Source organism: Chelon labrosus (assembly GCF_963514085.1).
Source record: "Chelon labrosus genome assembly, chromosome: 10".
Lineage (NCBI taxonomy): Eukaryota > Metazoa > Chordata > Actinopteri > Mugiliformes > Mugilidae > Chelon > Chelon labrosus.
In genome coordinates this window covers 23,363,928-23,386,189 of record NC_140360.1, presented here as the reverse complement: position 1 = coordinate 23,386,189, position 22,262 = coordinate 23,363,928, and the positions used below count along the sequence as shown (strand labels likewise).

Sequence of the window (22,262 nt, the reverse complement as noted above, 5' to 3'; positions counted from 1 at the left end):
ACAGTAAACATCTCACCACCACTGCTTACAACATAACACTACACATTAAAGGCCATAGCGTGTTATGTTGTGTGCATGTGTTGTTACAGAAGCAGCATTATTATTGTGTTAAACCAAATAAAAACAGTCACAATTATAGGATTCGATTGCAATACTCTAGTATGGGCATTGAGACTTGGCTGGTGTCTGACATGCCTGTGGTGGTGGCATGTCTGAAGAGTTGCAACCATTGTGTAACTGTGAGCGAGCGCTGCTGGTTTCAGTGTTGTTTCAAATTCCAGCCATGAAGTGCTTCAGCCTGTGGAAAGCTGAGGAGAGGCGGATGGACAGGTTTTTCTTTGCATTGTGGCGGGGAACTTTTTTTTTTTCTTCTTTTTTCTCTTTTTTTTTTTGCTCTCTCCCTGTCATAGAGGCAGAGTTATGTAAGTGAGGAGAGTCTTCCCACCGCCCTTCTCTGTTTTTGTTTTTCTCAATGAGCCAATGTCTCCCTGCCTAGGCCTCACAGCCTGTCCAGTAGGCCCCTTTCCTGGAAACATAGCCTAGCAGAGGCCACTCAGGGGCAGGCCTGCGAGGTGGGAGAGGGGAAGGTGGGGGGGGTTGCTCTTCCAGCAAATCACATGATTGTAGATCCTACCGTCCCAGCCCTACGTGAGACTCAGATGCTGCAAGCACATTTCAGCAGCTAGTTTGTCACCAGCATGATTGGATGTAGCTAATGCATGGCAGAGTGCATGAGGCCGTAAAGTATGCTGTGGGCTCCCAGGTGTGAAATGTAGAAATAGAACCACAAGGTCTGAAGGACTCTCTGTGTATGTGTGTATGTGTGTGTGTGTGTGTGTTTGTGTGTAATGTGATTTTAAACTTGAAACTGTTATGTATTAATTTTTGTCACATGTTAGTTGAGTGGCATATTCAAAATTGACTCATGATAAAGTGCTCAAAGATTTAATTAATTGTATGTTAAACAAGAGTTTTAAACATTTTTACTGTATATGTGCTGATATGTGTAGGTTCATGATTTGTTTTTTGCAGAAGATGTTGATTTGTTAATGCAGAAAACACAGTGGCACCATGCAATTTCCTCACTCTGGCATAAATTAAAGGATTATGTTATCTTAAATGCGATGTCGAATTATGAACAAACACTGAACAAACACAATAAACTGCAGCATGTTACACGTGCTGAATGCCAGGATTCATTTTGTGACTTAACTGTGACAAAACAACTCGGTTTTGATTTGATTTTAACCTGCCTGTCTGTGCATTAGTTCTGCGGACTGACGGAAGATGGATGTGGATTTATACGAGTTGCACGTGTTTTGGACAGTTTTTTTTTTTTTTAGGGGTACTCAGGCCAGGGCCTCCTTAACAGCAGCTGACCCCTCTGCTCTGTGTCTTCTGGCAAGGAATGCAACCAGGAGAAAGAAGCCCCAGAAAGCAGGCAAAGATAATGAATTTAAAGCTGATCTAGTAAACAGCGGCATCAGCCTTAAACCGCATGACATTTTCCAGCTGTGCGGTCCATTCTTACTCTGTATATATTTTTACACACATCTGTCAGTGCTGCCTTAAAATGGCCGACACCAGGAATGCAAACAGCGGGGCCATTCTTGTTTATGTCTTGCATTGTGGCCACTGTGGGCACTGGCTGAGCCCGGGGTGTAATGGGCTCACATGTGTTGAAGAGAGGACCAGCTCGACTATTCCTTTATTAACATGTTTGCCTTTTCTTCTACTCAACAGCCTTATATATGATTCACATGTGTATTTAAATGTAGCAGATTGCATAATTTCACACAATCCAGTTGGAGAATCACTCACAGGTCTTTAAACTTTAAGCCAGAGGATATGGAGGTGCTGCAGAATGTGTTTGACCACATTTCCCAACATCATATCAAACCCACTTTTGTTTATTTGAACAAAGTGAAAGAAATGATCTGTAGCTGGTCTCGGTGTACTCAGTGAATAGACTAGAAAATAAACAAGATTTGTCTGCAAGTTATTTATTTAAAAACAACTGTTTCTGTATTTTTTACTAATTTACAATCTGATTTAGACGAAAACAATGATTAAATGTTGTGATACTTGGTCTTTATTTTTATGTGATGCAACCATGATATAATGTATAGCCTGTAGCCTCATGGTAAAGCACAGTAGCTGCAGCAGAGCTTGTGTGCGTTGCTTCACAGATGTACAAGGACTGCCGCAACACAGTGGGTCCCGGGGCTGAAGACTCCACCACACACACATACAAACATAAACTCACACACACACACACAAAAGCAGTCTTCAAGCAAAACAACTTGCTTTTACTATTGTGTCAATAAAAGGAAGCGAAATGAGAGAGAAAATGAAAGGAGCCTGGGTCATTGGTTTCACTCTGCCCTCTGTTACCTCCACACATGAGGCTCTACTGCATGCAGCCATTCCACCCAGCTCATATGGAGATGTTCAGCAAAGCCTGCTGGGGTCCATCAGATGAAGGAACAGTGGATAGCTCTTCCTGTGACACCCATCATAGGTAAACTATAACTATTTGCAGCTTGAAGGGAAATAATCTAACTATAGTTAAACTCGTAGATGAATACATAAAGATAATTGCAACTGCTCATTGTTTGTGTTAAATCGTTCTACTGCTTGTAAATTGTAAATAAAGGAAGTAGCGATACCTGCTACATAAACGCTTATAATTCTTCGGTAATATGCGTATGGTGCTAATTAACTTTATATTATTCGTACATATTTTTTTCAACTATTTGATTTACTTGCTAGTTAGAGGTTATAATTCGTAAAAACAGAAACACATTGTGTTTTAAAGTGAAAGGGAAAGCAAAAAAAAATAAAAAATAAACTTAAGAACAAATACACATTAAAGGTAATGATAAACCATGATTGTTGGAATAATCGTGGTGGTTTGGTGTATTTCCTAAGCCATAATTAGTAATAATTACATCCCTCTCGTCCTTTGATATTTTTTTTCGTTTTAAATAACAAAATGCGCGTGCACAATAAAAACAAAAACAAAAACAAAAAAAATAATCCGATAAATGAAAAAGTATAGAAAAAATGCTGGCTGCTGACAGAGTTGAGTTGGTTAACGTTTGTTTATTTATTTTTTAATAATTTACAAACAACGTGATCTCATTTGTACCAGCAGCGCTGGAATGTGTTCGGCGCGGCGCGTGCTGGACGGGGAGGAATGCCTTGACCACGCCTCCTCCTCCATGGTGCCCAATCAGCGAGTAGAGACCGTTTCAAGGCGCCCGCGGAGTCCCAACTGTAGAAAAACAAAACCACGGATAACAACAAAACTCGCATTTTACAGCTAATTACAAAGCGGAATCGGTTTCTTTACGTGAAATTTTCTGCATCCGATCGTTTATCGGCGTTTTTAGTCGCTCTTTAGGCTCTCGCGGGCGATGTTGTTTATCTGTAGTAAAGGGGGGCTTGAAACCGCCCTCCCTTGCCCCATTTCCTCGGTTGTTTTCCTTCTCTCGCCTGGATTCTCCATGTTGTTGGTGCAAAAGTGAGGACTTCGCAGCGACGGGAGAGGGGGGCTGCTAAGCGACATTACCCGTAATAGTAGTGGTACACCCGAGAAGACGGAGCGCACAGGGTCTCAAATAGCTTCCTAAAAACATATCCAAGTGCCTTGCCCCCTCCCCAGGCGGACCTCCGGGAGAAGAACAAGAAGCGGCGGGGGAATAAAGAAACCCAGGAACAAGATAAATCCCACTCTCATCGAGGACCGAGGCGGATGACAAGTTAGCTCGGCGAATAATACGGTCAGCTTGTCAATAAAACCCAATGAGGGATGCCCATCAGTGCTCGGGGACAGGATTTGAGGATTTTGAGGGCTCCGTGATTGTCAGATGGAAAGTTCTGTTATCACCCAAGTGCAGAAAGAAGACGTCCAAGTGTCACCGAAAACAGGTGAGACGGGCCCGCGTTGTTTGCTCTAAAATCTCACTAACACCCCTCTCTTATTATTGGGTATGATTTGATTATTTTCTTTAGAGTAATCGGTGTGTTAAGAAATCCCATTTATTTGACAGTTGAGCGCTGCGGACGCTGGTTGAGCGCGGTCTGAGAGGCTCGTTGCCTGTTTTTTATTTTTTTTGTGTGTAACATTTAGATCCAGTCAATGCAAAATACAGCTCGATGGAGTCAGGAACTATCTCAGTGCGCTTATTTGTTCATTATATTTTGCTCCAAACCTCTGAGATGAGTTGTTTTTGTCCAGCAACGGGCTGCAGACCATAAAGTGTTGAGGTGGACTGACATCTAGCAGTCATATTGTTGTGTTTCCCTCTCTCCTTCAAGTTCGGTCTCCATTACGCGCAGGGTTGGCCATCCATAGCTGATGTTGATGCTGTTTTTGTCTTTGTTTTTTTTTTTTTTTAACTGTGCAAATCTGAGTCGCTCCTTTACATGTGGTGTTGTGATTACCACTGCTCGGTGGTGGTGTGCTGATGGTGATCATGGCCAGCTCTCCAGACCAAGCTGTATTTATGTCTATCAGGTTCCAGCTTGTTTGGCACCATCCCATATCCTACTACCACCAGGTACAGCATGAGGAGCTCGCCTCGCCTGTCACCACAGGCTTCACCATAGCACACTGTAAACCTTACTTTTTATTTTTTTTTAATTTATTGTTTTTGGTTTGGTTTGTTTTATCCACGTTTTGGAGGAGGGTGGTTGCGGGTCGGTGCGCATTAATGGACGGCTGCTGCTCTGTCCTCACATCTTCTTACATTACTTACATTAAACATCATGATCCATGTTATGCTTTGATGGGTGTGAAAGGTCCTGCGGTGCTTGTTGGCTATACAACAGTACTGTATAGAGATACCAGGTGCCGCGGTATTGACAGCGGAATGCACAAACACACCCCTCTGCACACGCCCATTGTAGCGTCGTTTCAAAGATTTCGTTGTTTGCACACTTTCGTTAGGCTTGTAAGCGGCTTTGCCCATTGATTCAACCTCTTGGTTGTTAAAATCCCGTTGCATGATTGTGTTGCGTTTTGGCCTTGGAAAATAATCATATTATTTTATTGCTTTGCGTGTTTTGATGGACTGAGTGGGTTTAAGTGATGTGCTGCGTTTTGGATTCATCTGGCTGCCACTGATAAATCTCTGAGAGATTAATCTTCTTTTATCTGTCCACCCTTTTACATGCAGGGGAGATCTAATGTATGTGTTATGTCATGCATGGCCAATAGTGTCCTCCTGCGGAAATCAATAGGCCGATTTGCATGCTGCTCTCTGCTCATCGGGGCTCACGTTCATGGGTTATAAGAAAATGGAAGTTGTATTAAATTTTCAATTTTTTTTTAAGTATGTCAGCAATTTGTGCTGTAGAATTTTGTACAATTACCAAAACACGATCCAGTGTCCTTTGTCTCTTAACCATGGAGTTGTGTAACGTGGTTGTTGTCGTGTCTGCATTATGTCTTCAGAGCTCAGAGTATCAGAGCAGGTTATAACTCTTTACACACTTCCTCTTTGCAGAAGGGACTGAGAGTGTTTATGAACTATGATGACACTGTATTGATGGGTAAAAATTCTTTCTGTTTGCAAGCCCTCACACGAAACTCACTAGATGGGACTTGCAAGAATGCTTTTCTTCTTCCTTTTTTCACAAGTGTTGTATGAGGACACTGGTGGTCACGGTGACTGATCAAAGCCCTGCAACAGAGCACTGAGGTGTGACTGGCTGTCCGGCTCACTGACCGGCTGCCTGTCTGGCTTCTTCTGGCGAGCTTCAGGCAGCCCTGAAAGGTCTCGGAGTTTAAAATGGTTGGAATGTTTTCTGTCTGTGTTTTCTGTCGAAGGTACTGCTGAAAAGTGTGGGTTTTCCCGCCCTCTGTGATTATATAACATGTACCAGCCATTTCCAGCAGCAGCAACAGCAGCAGCAGAGGCAGGCGCATTAAAAACAGATTTCATGTGCAGGCTGTGCCATCCCTGTAGACAGATGGATGGTGCTTCAGGAAAGGGGAAGCTCATTTCATATGCTGCAAATGACTATATATATATATATATATAAAAAAAATCTTAATGTATTTTTATTTTGTTTTTCTGAGAGAAAAAATATTAGATTACACGTAGGGTTGTTGGATGTAAGTCAATGCCCCACTTAACATTTCCATGCTGACGACATGCAGTTTTCTCATGAAAGTGTCTCTGTCTGTGTGCTAAACAGGCCAGGTGAGCCGGTCTGCCCTCAAACAGCCTCGGAGTTGTAACATCTTCAAAGCACTCTTCTGTTGCCTCCAAGCTCAGGATGGCCCCAAACCACCAACACCACTACCACCACCTTCCCAGCAGGCCTTGCTGGATTCACAGGAAAATGGGACACTTGTCAAGGTAACCCTATTCTCATATTTAACACAGCTGAACACAGTTTGAAGACGTCATCCCAGTCCTGTCTTTGTTTTTGTTTATTTAACATTGTATTTCCTTGTCGTGCCCACACACACATTCACACACAGACACACACAGACACACACAGACACACTCCTTGTTGTAAAAGGGGAGGGATTTGTGGAGTATGGCTATCTGTACGAATAAACTTAACATGCTGTTGTAAAAATGTGCTTATTGTTGTCGTCAAGCCTTGTTTTATACAGCTATGCACTAAAACCTCTGCTGCACCTGCTCTTAACGTCTTGAAAGCAAACCGCAACTGTCTGCGGATATAGAACCACTTTGATGTTCACACTTGTTCCCTTAAGGAAGATAAGAATGACAGAGTGACTATCAATTCTTGAGGCAAGGCTGGGAGAGCGAGTGAATAATGGTGTATTGTGTGCCTCATAATTTCTCAGGTGGAGAAAAAAAATAATAAAGCTTTGAGCGCCAGTTTGGCCACGCTGGTGAACGCTGTCACCCTGATTAGGGCTTCAGTGCCATGTTAGGGGCATTTTAATGAGATGCCATGTTAGTTCACATTGAGGAGTGTCCTCCAGCATCAGGAGCAAACAGGAAGCAGCATCTGTAGGGCCTGGTTATTGTCTGGCAGGTTTCCACTGAAGTGAAACCGAATTAAACATCGGCACAGATGGACTTATGTGTCATTGTTTAGGTCGTGAAAGAAATTGCTGGACAGCGTGTTTTTTCCCAATCTTCCTTTGCCCTTTTTAATGGATAAGCCATTTCTGTTGCGTAACATATTAATAATTAATTTAACATCGACTCATAACGACTCTAAACAAACAAAATTAACAAAGGAGAAAAAAAATGGGTGTCTGAAAACAAGATTGTATCAAGTGTATTGTTTCCCTTGCAGATGAATTCAGGTTGAGTTTGACAAGACGCATTTGGGGAATATAACAAAAGACATAAATATGCAAATCCTATTATGTGCACACAGAGGCTGTTATGGTAAATAATTAAACTCGCTCCTCCCGCCATCCACACACATAGGCCTTCCTAAAATCTAATCTGATTCCTCAGAGGTCAAATCAAATGTAAATCACTGTACTGTTGGGACTAATCATGCTCCTTCTCAGCTGTAAACTTAGCACGAATGACATAGGTGTATGTGGAACGGTGCCATTGAGAAAGTCTTTGTGCGTCCCTTCAGCAATCTGAACCCAGCCTCCTGCCTGAGGTGAAGGCCCAGGACGAGGGGAAGATATGCGTGGTCATAGACCTAGATGAGACGCTGGTACACAGTTCATTCAAGGTAGAATCACCGTACGATCATATCTTTCTTTTTCAACTCACTGTGTTTAGTGTTGTTTGTTAGGAATTCAATTAGTGATGTTTCAGTTTTTCCCATGTTTGGGTATCATATTTAGCTTATAAATTTACATGAAGTCAGCTTTACCACCATCTGTGTATTTCTGCTCCTGATCTGTATTCAAGTTATTCTCTAAAGCCACATGTTAGCACATGAGTAGCATCATGAGTAGCATCAAGCAAATTATATCCTGTATGTGTAGATTATGTGCTGTGATTTATGGCAGTGTTGAAGAGTCACTTGTTATGTAATGCCATGTGAATGTACACAGCGTGGCTCATGTGAATGAGCATGCCAACCATCTTCCTCTGTGTTCTCCCTCCAGCCTATTAGTAATGCAGACTTCATCGTGCCTGTGGAGATAGAGGGGACCACACACCAGGTAAACTACTGTGTGTGTGTGTGTGTGTGTGTGTGTGTGTGTTTGCTATAGAGGGGAGGGGCTATGTTTGTGTATGTATGTTGATGTGTTTGCAGTGGTTGCTGAGCTGAAAAGGGATGGGTCTTGCAGCTGATCAGCCAGGTTTCTCAAAGATGGGTGCACAGAGCCCTCTACTGGCCGCACGTTGAACAAGGCTGCACAAGTGGAAGTGAATGCATCAGCAAGAAAATGAGTCATTTCAGCTAAAGTGCCATTAATAAGTGATACAGTACATATTAGTGGCTCTGTGAAGAAGACAGTGAAACAAATGCACTTGTAGTATTGGACCCCTTGTTCACCTTTGGTGGAGAGAGGATCTCTAATGGACATGTGGAAATGTAATTAACTCGGAAATATGATTCCTGGGACCCCATGTGCTGGTAAAGAATCCTCTGTGGGCCGCTGCCTGGTTCAAGTAATCCAGGATAGGCTGGTTAACACTGGCACGGCCTATTCTTGATTACTTGTTTCAGGAACTGGCCATAAGCAGCTAACCAACGGAAAGTTGATGCCAAGAAATGTGAAGAAAATGATTTAAATGACCGCCAAACCTGTCTTGTAACTATTCACTGACAGTCTGTTTGTGTTGCAGGTGTATGTGCTGAAGAGGCCTTATGTAGATGAGTTCCTGCAGAGAATGGGAGAGCTGTTTGAATGTGTGCTGTTTACAGCCAGTCTTGCTAAGGTACTTCAAAACAAATATATAGTCCCTGAAATAGATCTTCATGTTTTATTCAGAAGCTGTTTGATGACAGATGTAGTCTGATCTATCAGATGTTGTTCTGCTTTCTCTTGCCCTTTTACTGTGATACCAGCCACTCAACATGCTGTTAGTCACTATAGTTGACACCCTCCCTACAGTTCAGTAAAGCCACAGATAGTTGTCTACTTTAGGTCAAATGGATATGTTACACTACCCCACTAGTTTTGCTTGATTTATTTTGTGACACAAGCTTGGAATTAGTAATAGGTAGTGCAGCCCAGTCCCGGTGAGTGTATGATGCTATATCGTAGCAATCTGCTGTTAAAAAAAGAGCTTCAGTAGCCCATCCCTACTCTTCCCTCACTGCTCCCTAATCCTTCACCAGTATGCAGACCCAGTGACGGACCTGCTGGATCAGTGTGGTGTATTCCGGGCCAGGTTATTCCGGGAATCTTGCGTATTCCACCAGGGCTGCTATGTCAAAGATTTGAGCCGCCTGGGCAGAGACCTCCACAAAACCCTCATCCTGGATAACTCTCCTGCCTCCTACATCTTCCACCCTAATAATGCTGTGAGTGTTTGCCTCTGTTGTCCATGATGTACCTCCTTGTTTGAAACCTAGTCTATTGTGATAAATAAATATTCGTCAATCATTCGAATTCTGCGACAGCTGCTCATAGAGGGGGACTTCAAAAATGTAAGGCACAAAAACAGTTTTAAAAATTGGGAGGGGTCAGGGGGGACACAGTGAAATAGAAAGGAGATCTTATCGTCCAGAAACTCACAAAACGTCACACATAATGAAATTACAGCATTTGAGAGAGTTTAAGTAGTTGGTAGACTAATGAAATTAGCTGTCCTGGACAGCTAAATTAGCTCAAGTAGTGAAAAATACCCAGAGCCAAAGTTATGCCATCAATTAAGTTCGAGCCATGAATAATTCTAGGTCTCTCATTTTAGAGACCTAAGAATTATTGGGTTATTTTGCTCTTTTTGTGGGGGTGGCTAAAACAATCTTCATAATGATCATCATGATAGTTTCCATCCAATAAATTTTCCGTCATGTGACTAATTTCTAACTCATCAGTAAAACTGCTGTTCATATGAGACATTCATTCACGTCTAAGGTGCATAAGTCCAACGGTTTGAGTTTGTTGTCCTCAGGTTCCTGTAGTATCTTGGTTTGATGACGTGGACGATGCTGAGCTGCTCAACCTCCTTCCCGTGTTTGAAGAGCTTAGTCAAGCTGACAACATTTACACCCGGCTGGACGAGCTTCGTGGACATTAGCTCTCAACAGATCTGCCCGGTTCCTTTTAGAGCTACAGCTTGAAACCCCTGGAGCTACAATAGGACTGTGCATACTGAGAATACATATTACAGTTTCCAGACTGTTCTCCCAGCCTCTGCACAAAATCCTTTGTTTAGAAAATTGTATTAGCGCGGGGTTAAGGAAATTCCAAGCTTAGAAAAACAGTGTCTTTGGCTCAGCTGAAACTATATATCGCGATCTCACGCCTTTCCTCCAAATCTCAGTGCTGACAATATTGACAACCACTATTTGAACGAGAGAGAGCTGGAAACAACAACCAAAGCAGTCCCATCACAATCACTCCAGTTAGTATGAATATTAAAAGTGGTTCTTTTGCCAAAGCAGAAGCCTGCCTGCCCTGACTTGACTTTTTGGACATTGTTTTTTTTTTATTATTGTGCCTTTATGGAACAACAAAAAGAAAACATCAGCTCTTTTTTTAAATTTTCCACCAGATTTTATACATGTATTGATTTCTTTTTATAATTGTTTTTATAAGGAAATCTATTTTTAAACGTGGTTCTTCTATGCAACCCAGTTTTGGAATGACATGGACAGTACCTCTTAAATAGACAGTCAAGGATTAAACATTACTGTAGCCTTATTTACCTGTACATGAGCAACAGAACAAAAGTGTATTTTACTTATTTGTACTATAACACAGTTTCTGCAAAACATGCAATATAGATCATCAGTAGTCAGAGTGATATTATTGGTTATAAGTTAGGAAAGCAGGACGAATTCTTGTCTTTGAAGGGCAGTTGAAAACAGACACACTGGAATACATTGGCACATAGGACGACCATAAATGCCGCAGTTATCAGTCAAGGTTTAACAATAGTTAATTTTTACTATGTTTTTTTCTTTTATTACTAAATGACAAACAACTTGCACTTGTTTTATATTGACAGTGCTGAAAGTCAAAACTGTGCCTTTGAAATTCGGACAGAGAATGGTGTTCTGCCTGAACAGAGATTTGTAGGCCTACACACTCTGATGTGTCATGCTGAGCGTGAGAAAACACTGTCAAGAGCAAGTGTAATGCCAGTGGCTGTGGTACTTGCAGTGCAACACTTGAAAATATCAAATTTGATTTTTTTAACATGTGTGAGTGTTTTTTTTCTATATTTATTGGCCAAAAACATGTCCAATACTTCTTAATGCTCAACATTTTGTATTGTAATCAGTTTGCCTACTTTGAGGCTGGCCTTGTGTTTAACTGTTTTATCTGTGCCTCAATAACGCTCTATTTGCTGTCAGAGTTCGCAGAGAATTCAAAACCTTTTGACATTCAATCATCCAAGAAAACTACTTTTTTTCATATGAAATTCAATACGACGGATATTTTGTGGGGTTATGTTTCTTGGTAGTATGGTTTTTATATGATGTTCAATGTCGGATGCGATTATTGCCTGCATGTTAAGTAGTAAAATATGACAATGAAAATGTACCAGTTGTGATGACCAAAAGTATTTGTTAAAAGTCACAATTTGTCTTTGTGTATCCGAATAAATCAGAAACTCATTTTGTCTACCTGACCTGACCAAAATTTTAAAAGATGAGGTGCTACCAATTTTTACTTTAAAATAAAAATTGGTTATATTTTACAACTGCTTTGTGTGTGTTTGTTTTATCCCTGTGGGACACTGAAGAACATGTAATGTACATTCAGAAAGTATGTAACTGTTGTTTAATCTCTCATTTCTCCCTTTTATCCCTTTGCTTGAATTTTAATCTTTAAATCATTAAATTCTTGTCACATCTCAAGGCTACAAACTTCTAGACAGTAAAATTAGACAATTCAGATACTTCAAAATAAGTACATAAAATACTTCCAAATAAGTGTGTAATTCATTTGAATAAATTTTTATTTTTAAATATTTTTAGCCATCCCAGTTCTACTTGCAAACTCACTAAAGTAAAATAAATTTGAATATATGGATTAAAATACCACATGTTAGTACACTTTTGAAGTACTTGAGTATTTTATGATACCGTTTACTCTTATTTCAGAAGATAATTGGTACTTTTTACAAATGTTCCAGGTAAAGCTGGTTAAATGCATAGAAAAGTTAATAAAATTACACATTAGTATGAATAATAATAATAACAATAATAATACATGTAATGTTTTTTTACTTATAAGAAAATAAAAAATATCTCAGCAATCTGGTTAGAAAAGAATAAAAATATTTTTAAAACAAATGGGACATAGGATAATATATACTTGATGTATTTTGCTGCTAATAGGAAGAATCCCTACTAATATTATATATAGAAAATCCATTGTATTGACATACATCATTAAAGCTAAAACATTAGGATAAGTTTGTGTAAAATTAATTGTACATGTTGCATGCAGTTGCGTCATAATGACAGAAATCAACCACAACAACTCGTTTACACTCCTACATATAAATTTGCATCAGCCTTACATCTGTTTCAGTTTGCTGTTTGTTCATAATGTTTATTTCGTGGTCAAACATGAACTTTAGCCGTTTGCTGTAACGACAAAGCCGCTGCTTTGCTGTTTACAGAATATAATGGTGCATGTCACTACCGGCCATTTTAGGTGTACCGGAGATTTTATTCTGTGACATACCAGGAAGTGCATTTTTAACATAAAACTTCTTCGTCGGGCAGAGGCTCTTTTTAAAGAATAACACATTAGCTTACCACATATAAATTATAACATAACATGTTAATTTATTTTCGCTAGCAACGTTGAAACCCGCTATATTTTCGATTCCACTCCGAGTATTGGGACTACAATCTTCTGGGCGTTTCCATGGTGACATCAGCAGGGTGCCGTGAGCTGACTGACACGTACTGTTTTGTTTAAAAAAAACATCTAGCAGTAAAGCAGGACGCAGGAAGGCAGTGAAACAGCTCGGATCAGAGAGGTAGGAGAGAAGTCTGTACACATTAGGCTTATTGTGGTTGTGTAGGTGTGTCGTAATCACGCTGGCTAACATTTACTTTAGTTATATGCTTGAAGAAAGAACGTCGAGTTGTGTGGACTTACTAGCCGTCGTTAGCTAGCTAGGCGGCTCGTTATTTTAACGCCTACGGGTTAGCGACGTTAGCTATTAATAAGATAGCCTCATGCGTCAAACACGGTGTTGCCTGACCGCCTGGCCCGATTTTTTACTAATATACTAAAATACTAATTTCTAATTCAATCGTTTTGTTTTTGTTTTTAGCTAACTGTTTTAATGTTAGCGGACACCGATGGCATGCTATCAGAAAGCTTGTTCGCTTGCTATGCATGATTGAGCGCTAGTTATGCTTCTAGACATTTAACGTTAACCTCTTGTTAACCTGTTGTGTAACTTCATGTTACAAACCCACATCCAACTAATCTGAGCACTTCTGGTCTGCGACGTGTGCGCTACATTAATATTTATAGAGATGATTTACTCATCGAAAGTAAAAGTAGCTACAGCATGTTAGAAATATAGTCACTTTTAAAGCCCAGTTCCAAAATGTTCTTTGATGGTAGTATCAGAATAAAATATCAAATAAAAGCTATATATGTTTATTTCTTTTTGAAAATCCTATGTAAATGTTTTATTTTTACATTATTGAAACGCTAACATTGACCATATAGCGTTGGTTAATTTAATAACAATATATCGTGTGTGTGTGTGTTGTGTGTAAAATCTTAATCTGAAAAGCTCACATATATGCGGTAAATAAATGTTATGAAGTAAAACGTTCATGTTTTCCTCTAAAGACAAAACTTAAAGTGAAATATAAATACTAATCATGCTTTCCCACTATTTATCAATAACAAATGGCTTCCCCTGTCCTACCTGATCTGGACAAGCAGCTGAACAGTTTTGACTCTGACTATTAAAGTGGAGTAGAGATGTAATTTATCAGTGTTTCTGTACAGAGGAACCACTGGCCAGATCTCGGTTCCTGATTTCGACACAAACCACGATGAGTATAGGTGTAATTTATTTGTATTTCTGTTCAGAGGAGTCATTGCCCAGATCTCAGTTCCTGATTTCACCATGAACGTGTTTGACCGCAACATCAACGTTGATGCTCTCTTGAAGTTCTCTCAGATGTACGTAAGCATGCAGTACATTAATGTGTGAGGTATGACAGTCGTCATCTTACGTAACTCAAGTGTTCATCTCTCATGTCTTGTTCTCCGTGATCTTTTTTGCAGATCTCATTCCACCCAGGTGCACTTGAAGAATGTGTACTCCAGCTTGGCAGTCTGTATGTTTGTGGCCGCGGCTGGCTCCTACGTCCATGTTGTCACACGCCTCTTTCAGGTAATTCATAAGGGTACCTGTGCAGGTTGATTGTTCACATCAGTGCAAATGGTGCCCTTCAGTAAGTACAGGCATGAGTACTTCCTGTTACCTAATCTAATGTTGTTATTTAAGGGTTATCTAGTGGAGTTTTCGTAAATTGTGAGATAGTGGGTAATTTTATCAGCTGTCCCTGAGAAAAGTAGCTGAGGTGCTATGTCACCCACATTTAGACACATCTAATGGTGTGAACTATTGCCACACCAATTAAATACATTATATATTCTGTGTCACAGAATCTCTTCTTTCCCAAAGGTTTTGCTGTGAAATAGTGTGAGAAGCCCTGAAGTTGGTAATCCCTTTCACGTTGAAATTGCACTATTATGCTGCTGAGAAGACCCCCTCATTAAGTCTACTTTACTCGGTCCCACTGAACCAAACAAATCTGGTGTAAAGTCACTCCAGTGTGTTTTCAGAAAGCGTTCCAACGTTCAGAGGCGTGACGTTTAACACAACAGAGTCAGTGTCTAGTTTGCCCCACCATGCCAGCTCTTCTTTTCACGCAGACAGCCCTTCCTCGAACAGGTTGTTTAAATCAGCTTAGTGTCTTTCTGGAAGTCCAAATTCTTTGTTGCTCAGTCACCTCTATACATGTTTCATGTGATAAGAGCGGGCTGTAGAAAGCTGTAAAGCTAAGCATGCAAGGACATTCTGCCGCCTCGTTCTCCTGTCAGAAACTGAGCAAAATGAATACAGCTCTAAAAACGAATATTGTCTTTGGATGACTTTAAAAATGAGTTTCCCATGATTGTGACATGTTTCAGGTATGACATTATACAACACAGTAAGTGAGTGTGCTGTATCTTAACTGTAGTATTGTTGCCTGTTCTTTACCTTGTGCCCTTGTTCTCAGGGTGGAGTGCTGTCTGTGCTCGGCTCTCTGGGCTTGATGTTCTGGCTCGCCATGACACCCCACAACCCGGCGACGGAGAAGAAGAGGCTGGCAATCCTCGCAGGATTTGCTTTCCTCACAGGTAAAATAGGTTTCATAATAAAATTAGTTTTTTGCTGGCTGGGTTAAAGTGAGTGCACAAAAACTAGTTATGAAATTCAGCAAGCTGCAGCGATGATAGGCAAAATTAACAATTGGGAATGGAAGTGGGAGGGTACCAAGTAATCTAAACTCAACCTGGAGTCAACAAACAATGAGAGCAAAATATACGGTTGATTGAGATATGACGCAAACACAGAGTTCCCTTAGAGTTTACTGCAAGGAAACAATGTCCACAACTCTGGTTCCACTGCAGGCAGATCATCACTGCCGTGTACAAAAAAAACCAAATTGTACAATTGCACTCAAAACTCAAAAAACTCTTGGCTGTGCATTTCTGAAGTCATCTGCATTCCCTGTGAGCACACACACTTATTTACAATAGATTTACATTTGAGCTTGTAGTAATTATTTGTCTTAGCGTGCCTTGGAGACAAGGCAGTACTGTACATGTAGAGCGTGATCTCTCTAATCAGTAAATACCAAAGTAGAACAGAGCTAGCTCTTAGCAATGCATAATGTGTAGGTTTGATCCTAAAAACTCTACAAGGCCTGTCTGTGAACTAAAAGAAAAGTGGGTGAATTGACATTGTTGAAGCGAAGGCTAGCTCTGTCCACACACTAGCTAATCTTACATTTGGATAGGGCTTTAGCGTACAAGAGTTTAAAGCAGTGTTTGCTTTCCTCTCTCACCAGGCGTCGGCCTTGGCCCCACACTGGACTTTGTGATCTCTGTCAATCCGAGGTATGTGAAAGATTATTCAGTTTAACAGCTGGCTGAAGGAAAGTTAACCATTGTAACAGTGAAACACATTGACCTAAACTGTAGGTTTATACAGCTATATGTTTATTTTCTAAACGATTAAAGGTTGTTCTGGTTTCTTCTTCCTCAGCATCATCGTGACGGCTTTCATGGGAACCTCTATGATTTTCATTTGCTTCACTCTCAGCGCCCTTTATGCCAAACGCAGGAGCTACCTGTTCCTTGGAGGTAAAGGCAGTTTATTAATGCTGCAGTAAATTACACACATACATTTTGTCCTGAAGATAAAGGCATAAGCGCATGAAGCACAAAGTAAAAGTGTCTTATAAATAACCTTTATTTAACCTTTCTTTTTCTCCTAAGGCACACTGATGTCCGGCCTTTCCCTCCTCTTCCTCATGTCCGTGATGAACATGTTCTTTGGATCCATGTTGCTGTTTAAGGTAGTTGAACCAAGGGACGCAATTCCTTTGGAAAAGTCTGATCAGCTGTTTGTCGCAATTTGTTGTTTACATCACTGTGTGTCTTTGTATTCTGACAGGCGCACATGTATCTTGGACTGGTCATCATGTGCGGCTTCGTCTTGTTTGACACTCAGCTCATCATTGAGAAAGCAGAGAATGGAGATAAGGACTACGTCTGGTGAGGACTTGTATTCACTGCTAGCCAACCTCGCCTGAACGCTTTATCTGCCTTTTCATAACCAAATACTATGCAAACACATCGTCCCATATCGATGAGTACAATTCTTCATGTCATCACTTCTCACTGAAAAAAGTCACGATGCAAATAATGTGCTTTTTCAGAAGTGTTGCATGATGTCAGTCCTTACATGATATAACTTTTACTGCCTTTTATTTTTTTGTGGTGCTGAATTATATGTGGTTTGTTCTTGTCTTGTTAAGGCACTGTGTGGACTTGTTCCTCGATTTCATCACCATCTTTAGGAAACTGATGGTCATCCTCGCCATGAACGATAAGGTACAGACACATTCATTTTTAAATTTCTCTCATTTGCTGCATTTACATGGAATAATTGAAGCGTGTGATCATCTTCCTGTAGCTAAAGATGGCGAGGCAGGATATGTAGAGACTTGACTTGTGATCACTTTCATCAGAGTGATCACAAGTTTGAGGGGCAGAACTCTCAAAACAGTCGGCACCTAACTCTTCTGCAGATCTGTTTGGCTCAGTATGTCCAAAGTGAGAGTTTGTCATGTGTTTGCTATGACTGTTGTTGTGTTATGAAACTGATTATTTGTGTCTATTTTTTTTCAGGAGAAGAAGAAGGAGAAGAAGTAAAGAATGTTTGAGTAGCAGGAAATATAATCATTCAAAAAAGGCACAATTTGCAATGCACTTGGTGCTTTTCACTTTCTGTCTTCATTTTCTCAAATTAACTCCTATGTGGTCTTATATTATTGAAACTCTTTGATTTATTTGAAAACTTACAATAAGGGTTGAATGTAAGTTTATGGTACAGTACTGCTAGTCCCATCAAGGCTGTCAATGGAAAATAATGCTGCAGTGATCACCCTTGGCCTGTAGAGGGGAGCGTTACCCTATGAAGGCTCCCAGCCGCTGAGCAGCAGCTAATGATGATTTTCATATTACTGTTATTTAGTGCCATAAATTGATGACAGGATAGGCTCCTTTTAGTGGATCACGTGAGCTTCTGAGACTGCTTGTTTTCTTTTGTGTGATTTCACTTGTTGATTTGCTTATTTATAGTTTTCCTCTTTAGCAGAGTGTCACAAGATATTGTGTCCCATGATTTTGACAACAGATCCTCCTTTCAGAAAGTTCCCCCTTAATCGTTCTGTTTTCCACAAGTTTTGTTTTGAATAATCTGAATTGTGAAGCCTGGTAACACAAACCAAACCCCAAAAAGCCTGTCAGACTCGTGATGATCGACACAACACTCGGGCGGACTTACAGCCACTCGTTGGCCTGGATTTGGGATTTTGGACTGGTGGAGGAGGAAGAGCTGGTGCCATCTGTCCATTTATTTTTCTCTGGATGGCAAAGGCAGGCAAATTATTCCAACCGCTCCCCTTGTAAATCTCTCTAATTATCTGTTGTCTAGAAAGTAGTTTGCCAAATAATGTGATGTTAACCTAAAAATTTGGCTATCAGTGCAGTTTTCTTTTTTGGAAGTGTATACTGTGAAGAATTTATTTTATTGATGTAAAACTGAAACTAATAATTTGATACATTTGCTCAAATAAATGTGTTGGACGTATTAAAGAGGTGATTGCATCTTTGAGCCCCTGCCTGCACATTTTAAACTTTTGCCATTTATTCAAAACAATCTGAGGATAATCCTTTGTGAAAATAATCCTTAGCTGCATTTAACAAATTAGGAAGTATTAGCAAAAGATCTTTCTGTTAGTGATGAGAAATAAACACACCCTACACCGATCAGCCACAACATTAAAACCACTGACAGGAGACGTAAATAACATTGACCATCTTGTGACAATCCAATGTTCTGCTGGGAAACTTTTGGACCTGGCATTCATGTGGATGTTACTTAGACATGTACCACCCACCTAGACCAGACCAGGCACCCCCACCCCATAGCAATGACACTCCTTGATGGCAGCAGCCATCCCCAGCAGGATGCAGCCTGACACAGACACACACACAAAAATGCTTTAGGAACAACTGAAAAGAAAAAAAAAAAGAACAGCACAAGGTGTTGACCTGGCCTCCAAATTCACTAGATCCCAAACTGATCAAGTATCTGTGGGATGATCCACAGAGGCCCCTCCCCTCAACCCACAGGACCCAAAGGCCCCCACTAACAACATTCTGTTGTCAGACACCACAGGACACCCTCAGAAGGCCCATGTCCATTCTCTGATGAGTCACAACTGTTTTGGAGGCACAAAGGAGACCTTAGGAAGGTGGTCATAATATTATGCCTGATCAGTGTATGATATTAAGGTGCTCTGTGTTGTAGCTGGTTAGAGTGAAGACAGTTTTAAATAAATGCATAATATGTCGTAGGTTTATTGTGTATCTACATTTCTAATCTGTTTCGCCTCTGAGGTGTAAATAGTGTTGTAAACATACTTTCCATCCATGTCTGTTACTGACGCTACGCGTCTTACTTAAAAAAAACACACTCACACACACACACACAACTAAATCAAAACATTTTAATTAGAAAGTTGAAAAACGGCAGTAGGTACATAGGACCTCTATTTGCTAGGGAACAAACGGCAATAGAGATGTTGAAACACAAGATATGAACTTAATCTACTAAGCGAGGAGGACGGCAGTATTCACAGAAACATTACAAAAAAAAAAAAAGATGACTTAACGATGTACATTTAAAATAAATAAATAATAGAAATACATATTCATTGAATAGCGTAGCCATTTCTCTTATCTATGTTATTATTGCTGGTATATATTACCTTTAAATGTATTATGATTTAAAAACAAGACATATTCTGACAACCTTCCTCGGCCGCAAAAATCAATATCAACATGATCAATAAAATCGTTTGTACATTTAAAATTGTGATGCATGAGTTTAGCGATTAAGAATCACAGACATGAACATTCAATTTTTTAGTTGTTTTTTTTTCAGGCGCTCAATGTTTTTTTTCTTTATTATTTTTTTAAATACATTATGTGATGAAATGATGTCAAGAACAGAATGGATTTATTGATACAGTACATCGTCTATCGAGCTGATCGCCGCTTCCTTGATGAACAAATATCCGTCTACCAGGCTGACAAAAACAAAGAACAGGTCGCTGAACAGCTACCAGGAAGTGACAGCTTCTTGTGCTGATCGTTAGCTTGGCCATGCGTTTTATAGTCTTGTATACATGAATTAAAGATTGTGAAAAAGTGAATATATTATTTGGGCTTTTGGCTTCATGTTTATTGGAAATCCTGAGGAGATCAATCCATCTTTCCAGTTGCAACAGCTGATGAGACGTCACCAGATTATTCTCTGCAACGTCAACGGGGCGCACAGTTTCTGTTCCTCAAAGGTGGTGGTGGCGGCGGGTCAGCAGCATCACAGAACAGCCAGCGACCAGGAGGCGTGATGAGTGTTTGTGTCCTCCCCCCCGTCCCTGGCTGCATCATCCTTGGCTGCCGCAGGACGACAGACTGTCATACAGAGAATCGCTCAGGGACTCGGGGGTCTCCAGAACCTGAGGGCGGCTCGGGGAGAGCGCTTCCTCCGGCCGCTCTCTGAGCAGCTCCAGCCCGGCCTCCCGGCTCATTTCAGGGACGCTGGGAGTGCGCGTCTTTCCCCTGCGGCTCATCCCCGACTGGGTGGGGACGGGCAGGCTGCCCGGGTCGACCACCCGGCTGGAGGAGGGGCCGCCGGCCTTCATGCTCTGAGAGGGGGCGAGAAACATTCAGGTCATCTTATGTAACGCCTTCAGGTGCAAAAGAAAAAAAAAAGTGGGTTACAGAAAAGTCATCCAACTGTGAATTTTTAATATTCAAGTGATTAATAATTGCTAGAGGGAAAATGTGGTTCTGTGTTTTTTCATTATGTAAGATGCGAGTGCAGATTTAAAAATGTATCTCCACTTAACTGGTCTGTTAGTGACCTAGATAATTCCTTCTCTTCTGCCCTGCAGTTACATCAAGTACAGACTAAAGATCTATTTAATGCTCATAAATTTAGATTGAACAATACAGGTATGATAACCTGCAAAGCTTGTCCTTTCTGTGTCCCTGCTTGACTCTCCTTCCTGATTCCATCCAGTGTTTACTCTTTTTTTTTTATCAGATTTTAAGCATCAGTTGTGTACAGACTGTAAAACTCCTAGAGACAACGTTGTGATTTGTGATATTGTATCATTCTGTTTGAATGAAACTAACTACTCTTGAAAGAAAGCTTTGTTTTAAGATTTATCTCTCAATAATTTCTCTTTATTTTAAATAGCTAAAGCTTGCTCTTGACTCCAAGTCACTCCACAGCATGCCTACCCCTCTGTACGGCGATCCAAAGGACACCGCCTCCTCCTCTTCCTCCTCCACCGCCAGGTACACCTCTGCAGGTCCTGCTGGAGTCTTCAGGTTGGGGAAAGTCCAAGTCTTGGAGCGAGGAGAAAACATGTTCGCTCCGTGGGCCTCTTTATCTGCACAACGAAACATTGAAGGGAAAGCTTAATCTCATGCCCAAGTCAGAATGATTTAGTTCTTTCTAAAGTGGTGAAGGCTTAAATCTTAATGTATAATCGAAAGGTTTACAACATCCTTCTAAATATGACTGATGATTACTTCTGATCACTCCAGTCTGTTCTGACTCAAGTGGTTACATGAGGTCATTTTTATTCTGATTATTAGTGAAATAATAGAAACCACAGCCTGTCTCTCACTCCATCTCTCTATAACTCTCTCTCACTCTATTTCTCTCTCTCTCCCTCCCTTCATCGCTCTCTCTTATCCTGAAATCTGTGTTGTTTTATCGACTCTTCGAAGCCCTCCAAGGTATCCTTCAGTAACATCACGATCTCTCCAGCTCTTATGTGTCTGAGGTGCGTTTGTTTGTCGTTACCTTCGCGGATGACGCCAGCTGAGCTTCGCCCCTCCAGCACGGAGGCGTACTGGATGGTAGGAATCAGCTGCTTGTGTGGTACGTAGCACTCCTCTTGTGACGTCGGCTCTCTGTCCAGGGTGCGGGCACGTCGGCCTGCCCTCCCCGGGGAACCAGCGGAGTGGTGCTCGGCACCGGCCCTCGTCTTGGACAGGCCCCGTCCCGCGGCGCCGCTGCTGCAGTCGGGCAGGGGGAAGGTGCCGATGCCGCTGTCCAGGGTGTACGTGGAAGCACCAGAGCCTGAAATGGAAAGGGAGGAGGGAAACTCAGTGACTAATGTCAAAACGATAGTTTCCCTATCGTTTTTGATATATTAAAAGGCGTGAGACGATTTATTTCTCCTTCTGTTGTAACGTTTACATGGACACTAGTATTTTACTAGTAATGAATTCAGTGTTATCAATTAAGTTTGATAAA

General features: G+C 40.9%; 3 protein-coding genes and 1 long non-coding RNA gene across 8 annotated transcripts in view; 2 read left to right on the top strand and 2 right to left on the bottom strand.

Annotated features, from left to right (window-relative positions):
* Nucleotides 1-3,085: 3,085 nt before the first annotated feature.
* On the bottom strand, nucleotides 3,086-3,475 carry LOC311494863. Its single transcript, XR_014699298.1, has 2 exons — nucleotides 3,356-3,475; nucleotides 3,086-3,277 (listed from the first exon to the last, which is right to left on the bottom strand). It is a non-coding gene; the product is annotated as an uncharacterized lncRNA (long non-coding RNA).
* A 19-nt stretch (nucleotides 3,476-3,494) lies between these two features.
* ctdsp2 (CTD (carboxy-terminal domain, RNA polymerase II, polypeptide A) small phosphatase 2) lies at nucleotides 3,495-12,006 on the top strand. The gene is made up of 7 exons (XM_084554121.1): nucleotides 3,495-3,933; nucleotides 6,208-6,371; nucleotides 7,591-7,692; nucleotides 8,075-8,131; nucleotides 8,763-8,855; nucleotides 9,259-9,444; nucleotides 10,038-12,006. The coding sequence occupies exons 1-7, from the start codon at nucleotides 3,873-3,875 to the stop codon at nucleotides 10,161-10,163; spliced, it is 789 nt and encodes a 262-aa protein (XP_084410247.1). The 5' UTR covers nucleotides 3,495-3,872; the 3' UTR covers nucleotides 10,164-12,006.
* Nucleotides 12,007-12,956: 950 nt separating this feature from the next.
* tegt (testis enhanced gene transcript (BAX inhibitor 1)) lies at nucleotides 12,957-18,514 on the top strand. Its single transcript, XM_084553645.1, has 10 exons — nucleotides 12,957-13,088; nucleotides 14,168-14,260; nucleotides 14,366-14,474; nucleotides 15,367-15,487; nucleotides 16,201-16,249; nucleotides 16,398-16,495; nucleotides 16,631-16,710; nucleotides 16,809-16,909; nucleotides 17,173-17,248; nucleotides 17,546-18,514. The coding sequence occupies exons 2-10, from the start codon at nucleotides 14,205-14,207 to the stop codon at nucleotides 17,567-17,569; spliced, it is 714 nt and encodes a 237-aa protein (XP_084409771.1). The 5' UTR covers nucleotides 12,957-13,088; nucleotides 14,168-14,204; the 3' UTR covers nucleotides 17,570-18,514.
* Nucleotides 18,515-18,623: 109 nt separating this feature from the next.
* Nucleotides 18,624-22,262, bottom strand: part of nckap5l (NCK-associated protein 5-like) — a 37,137-nt gene continuing 33,498 nt past the window's right edge. For 4 of the 5 annotated variants that reach the window (XM_084553641.1, XM_084553639.1, XM_084553638.1 and 1 more), the window contains 3 exons: nucleotides 21,807-22,085; nucleotides 21,236-21,387; nucleotides 18,624-20,634 (listed from right to left, as the gene is read on the bottom strand). In XM_084553641.1, coding sequence (XP_084409767.1) covers nucleotides 20,374-20,634; nucleotides 21,236-21,387; nucleotides 21,807-22,085 — 692 coding nt within the window. In that variant the 3' untranslated portion in view covers nucleotides 18,624-20,373. Of the gene's footprint in view, nucleotides 20,677-21,235; nucleotides 21,388-21,806; nucleotides 22,086-22,262 lie in introns of all 5 variants that reach the window. The other variant, XM_084553640.1, reaches the window with a different exon arrangement.

Coding starts and splice junctions, on each gene's coding strand:
- tegt (XM_084553645.1), top strand. CDS start 14,205: ATGAACGTGTTTGACCGCAACATCAACGTTGATGCTCTCTTGAAGTTC. Junction 14,475..15,366: donor TTGTCACACGCCTCTTTCAG/GTAATTCATAAG, acceptor CCTTGTTCTCAG/GGTGGAGTGCTGTCTGTGCT. Junction 16,711..16,808: donor GATCCATGTTGCTGTTTAAG/GTAGTTGAACCA, acceptor GTATTCTGACAG/GCGCACATGTATCTTGGACT.
- ctdsp2 (XM_084554121.1), top strand. CDS start 3,873: ATGGAAAGTTCTGTTATCACCCAAGTGCAGAAAGAAGACGTCCAAGTG. Junction 7,693..8,074: donor TGGTACACAGTTCATTCAAG/GTAGAATCACCG, acceptor TTCTCCCTCCAG/CCTATTAGTAATGCAGACTT. Junction 9,445..10,037: donor TCTTCCACCCTAATAATGCT/GTGAGTGTTTGC, acceptor TGTTGTCCTCAG/GTTCCTGTAGTATCTTGGTT.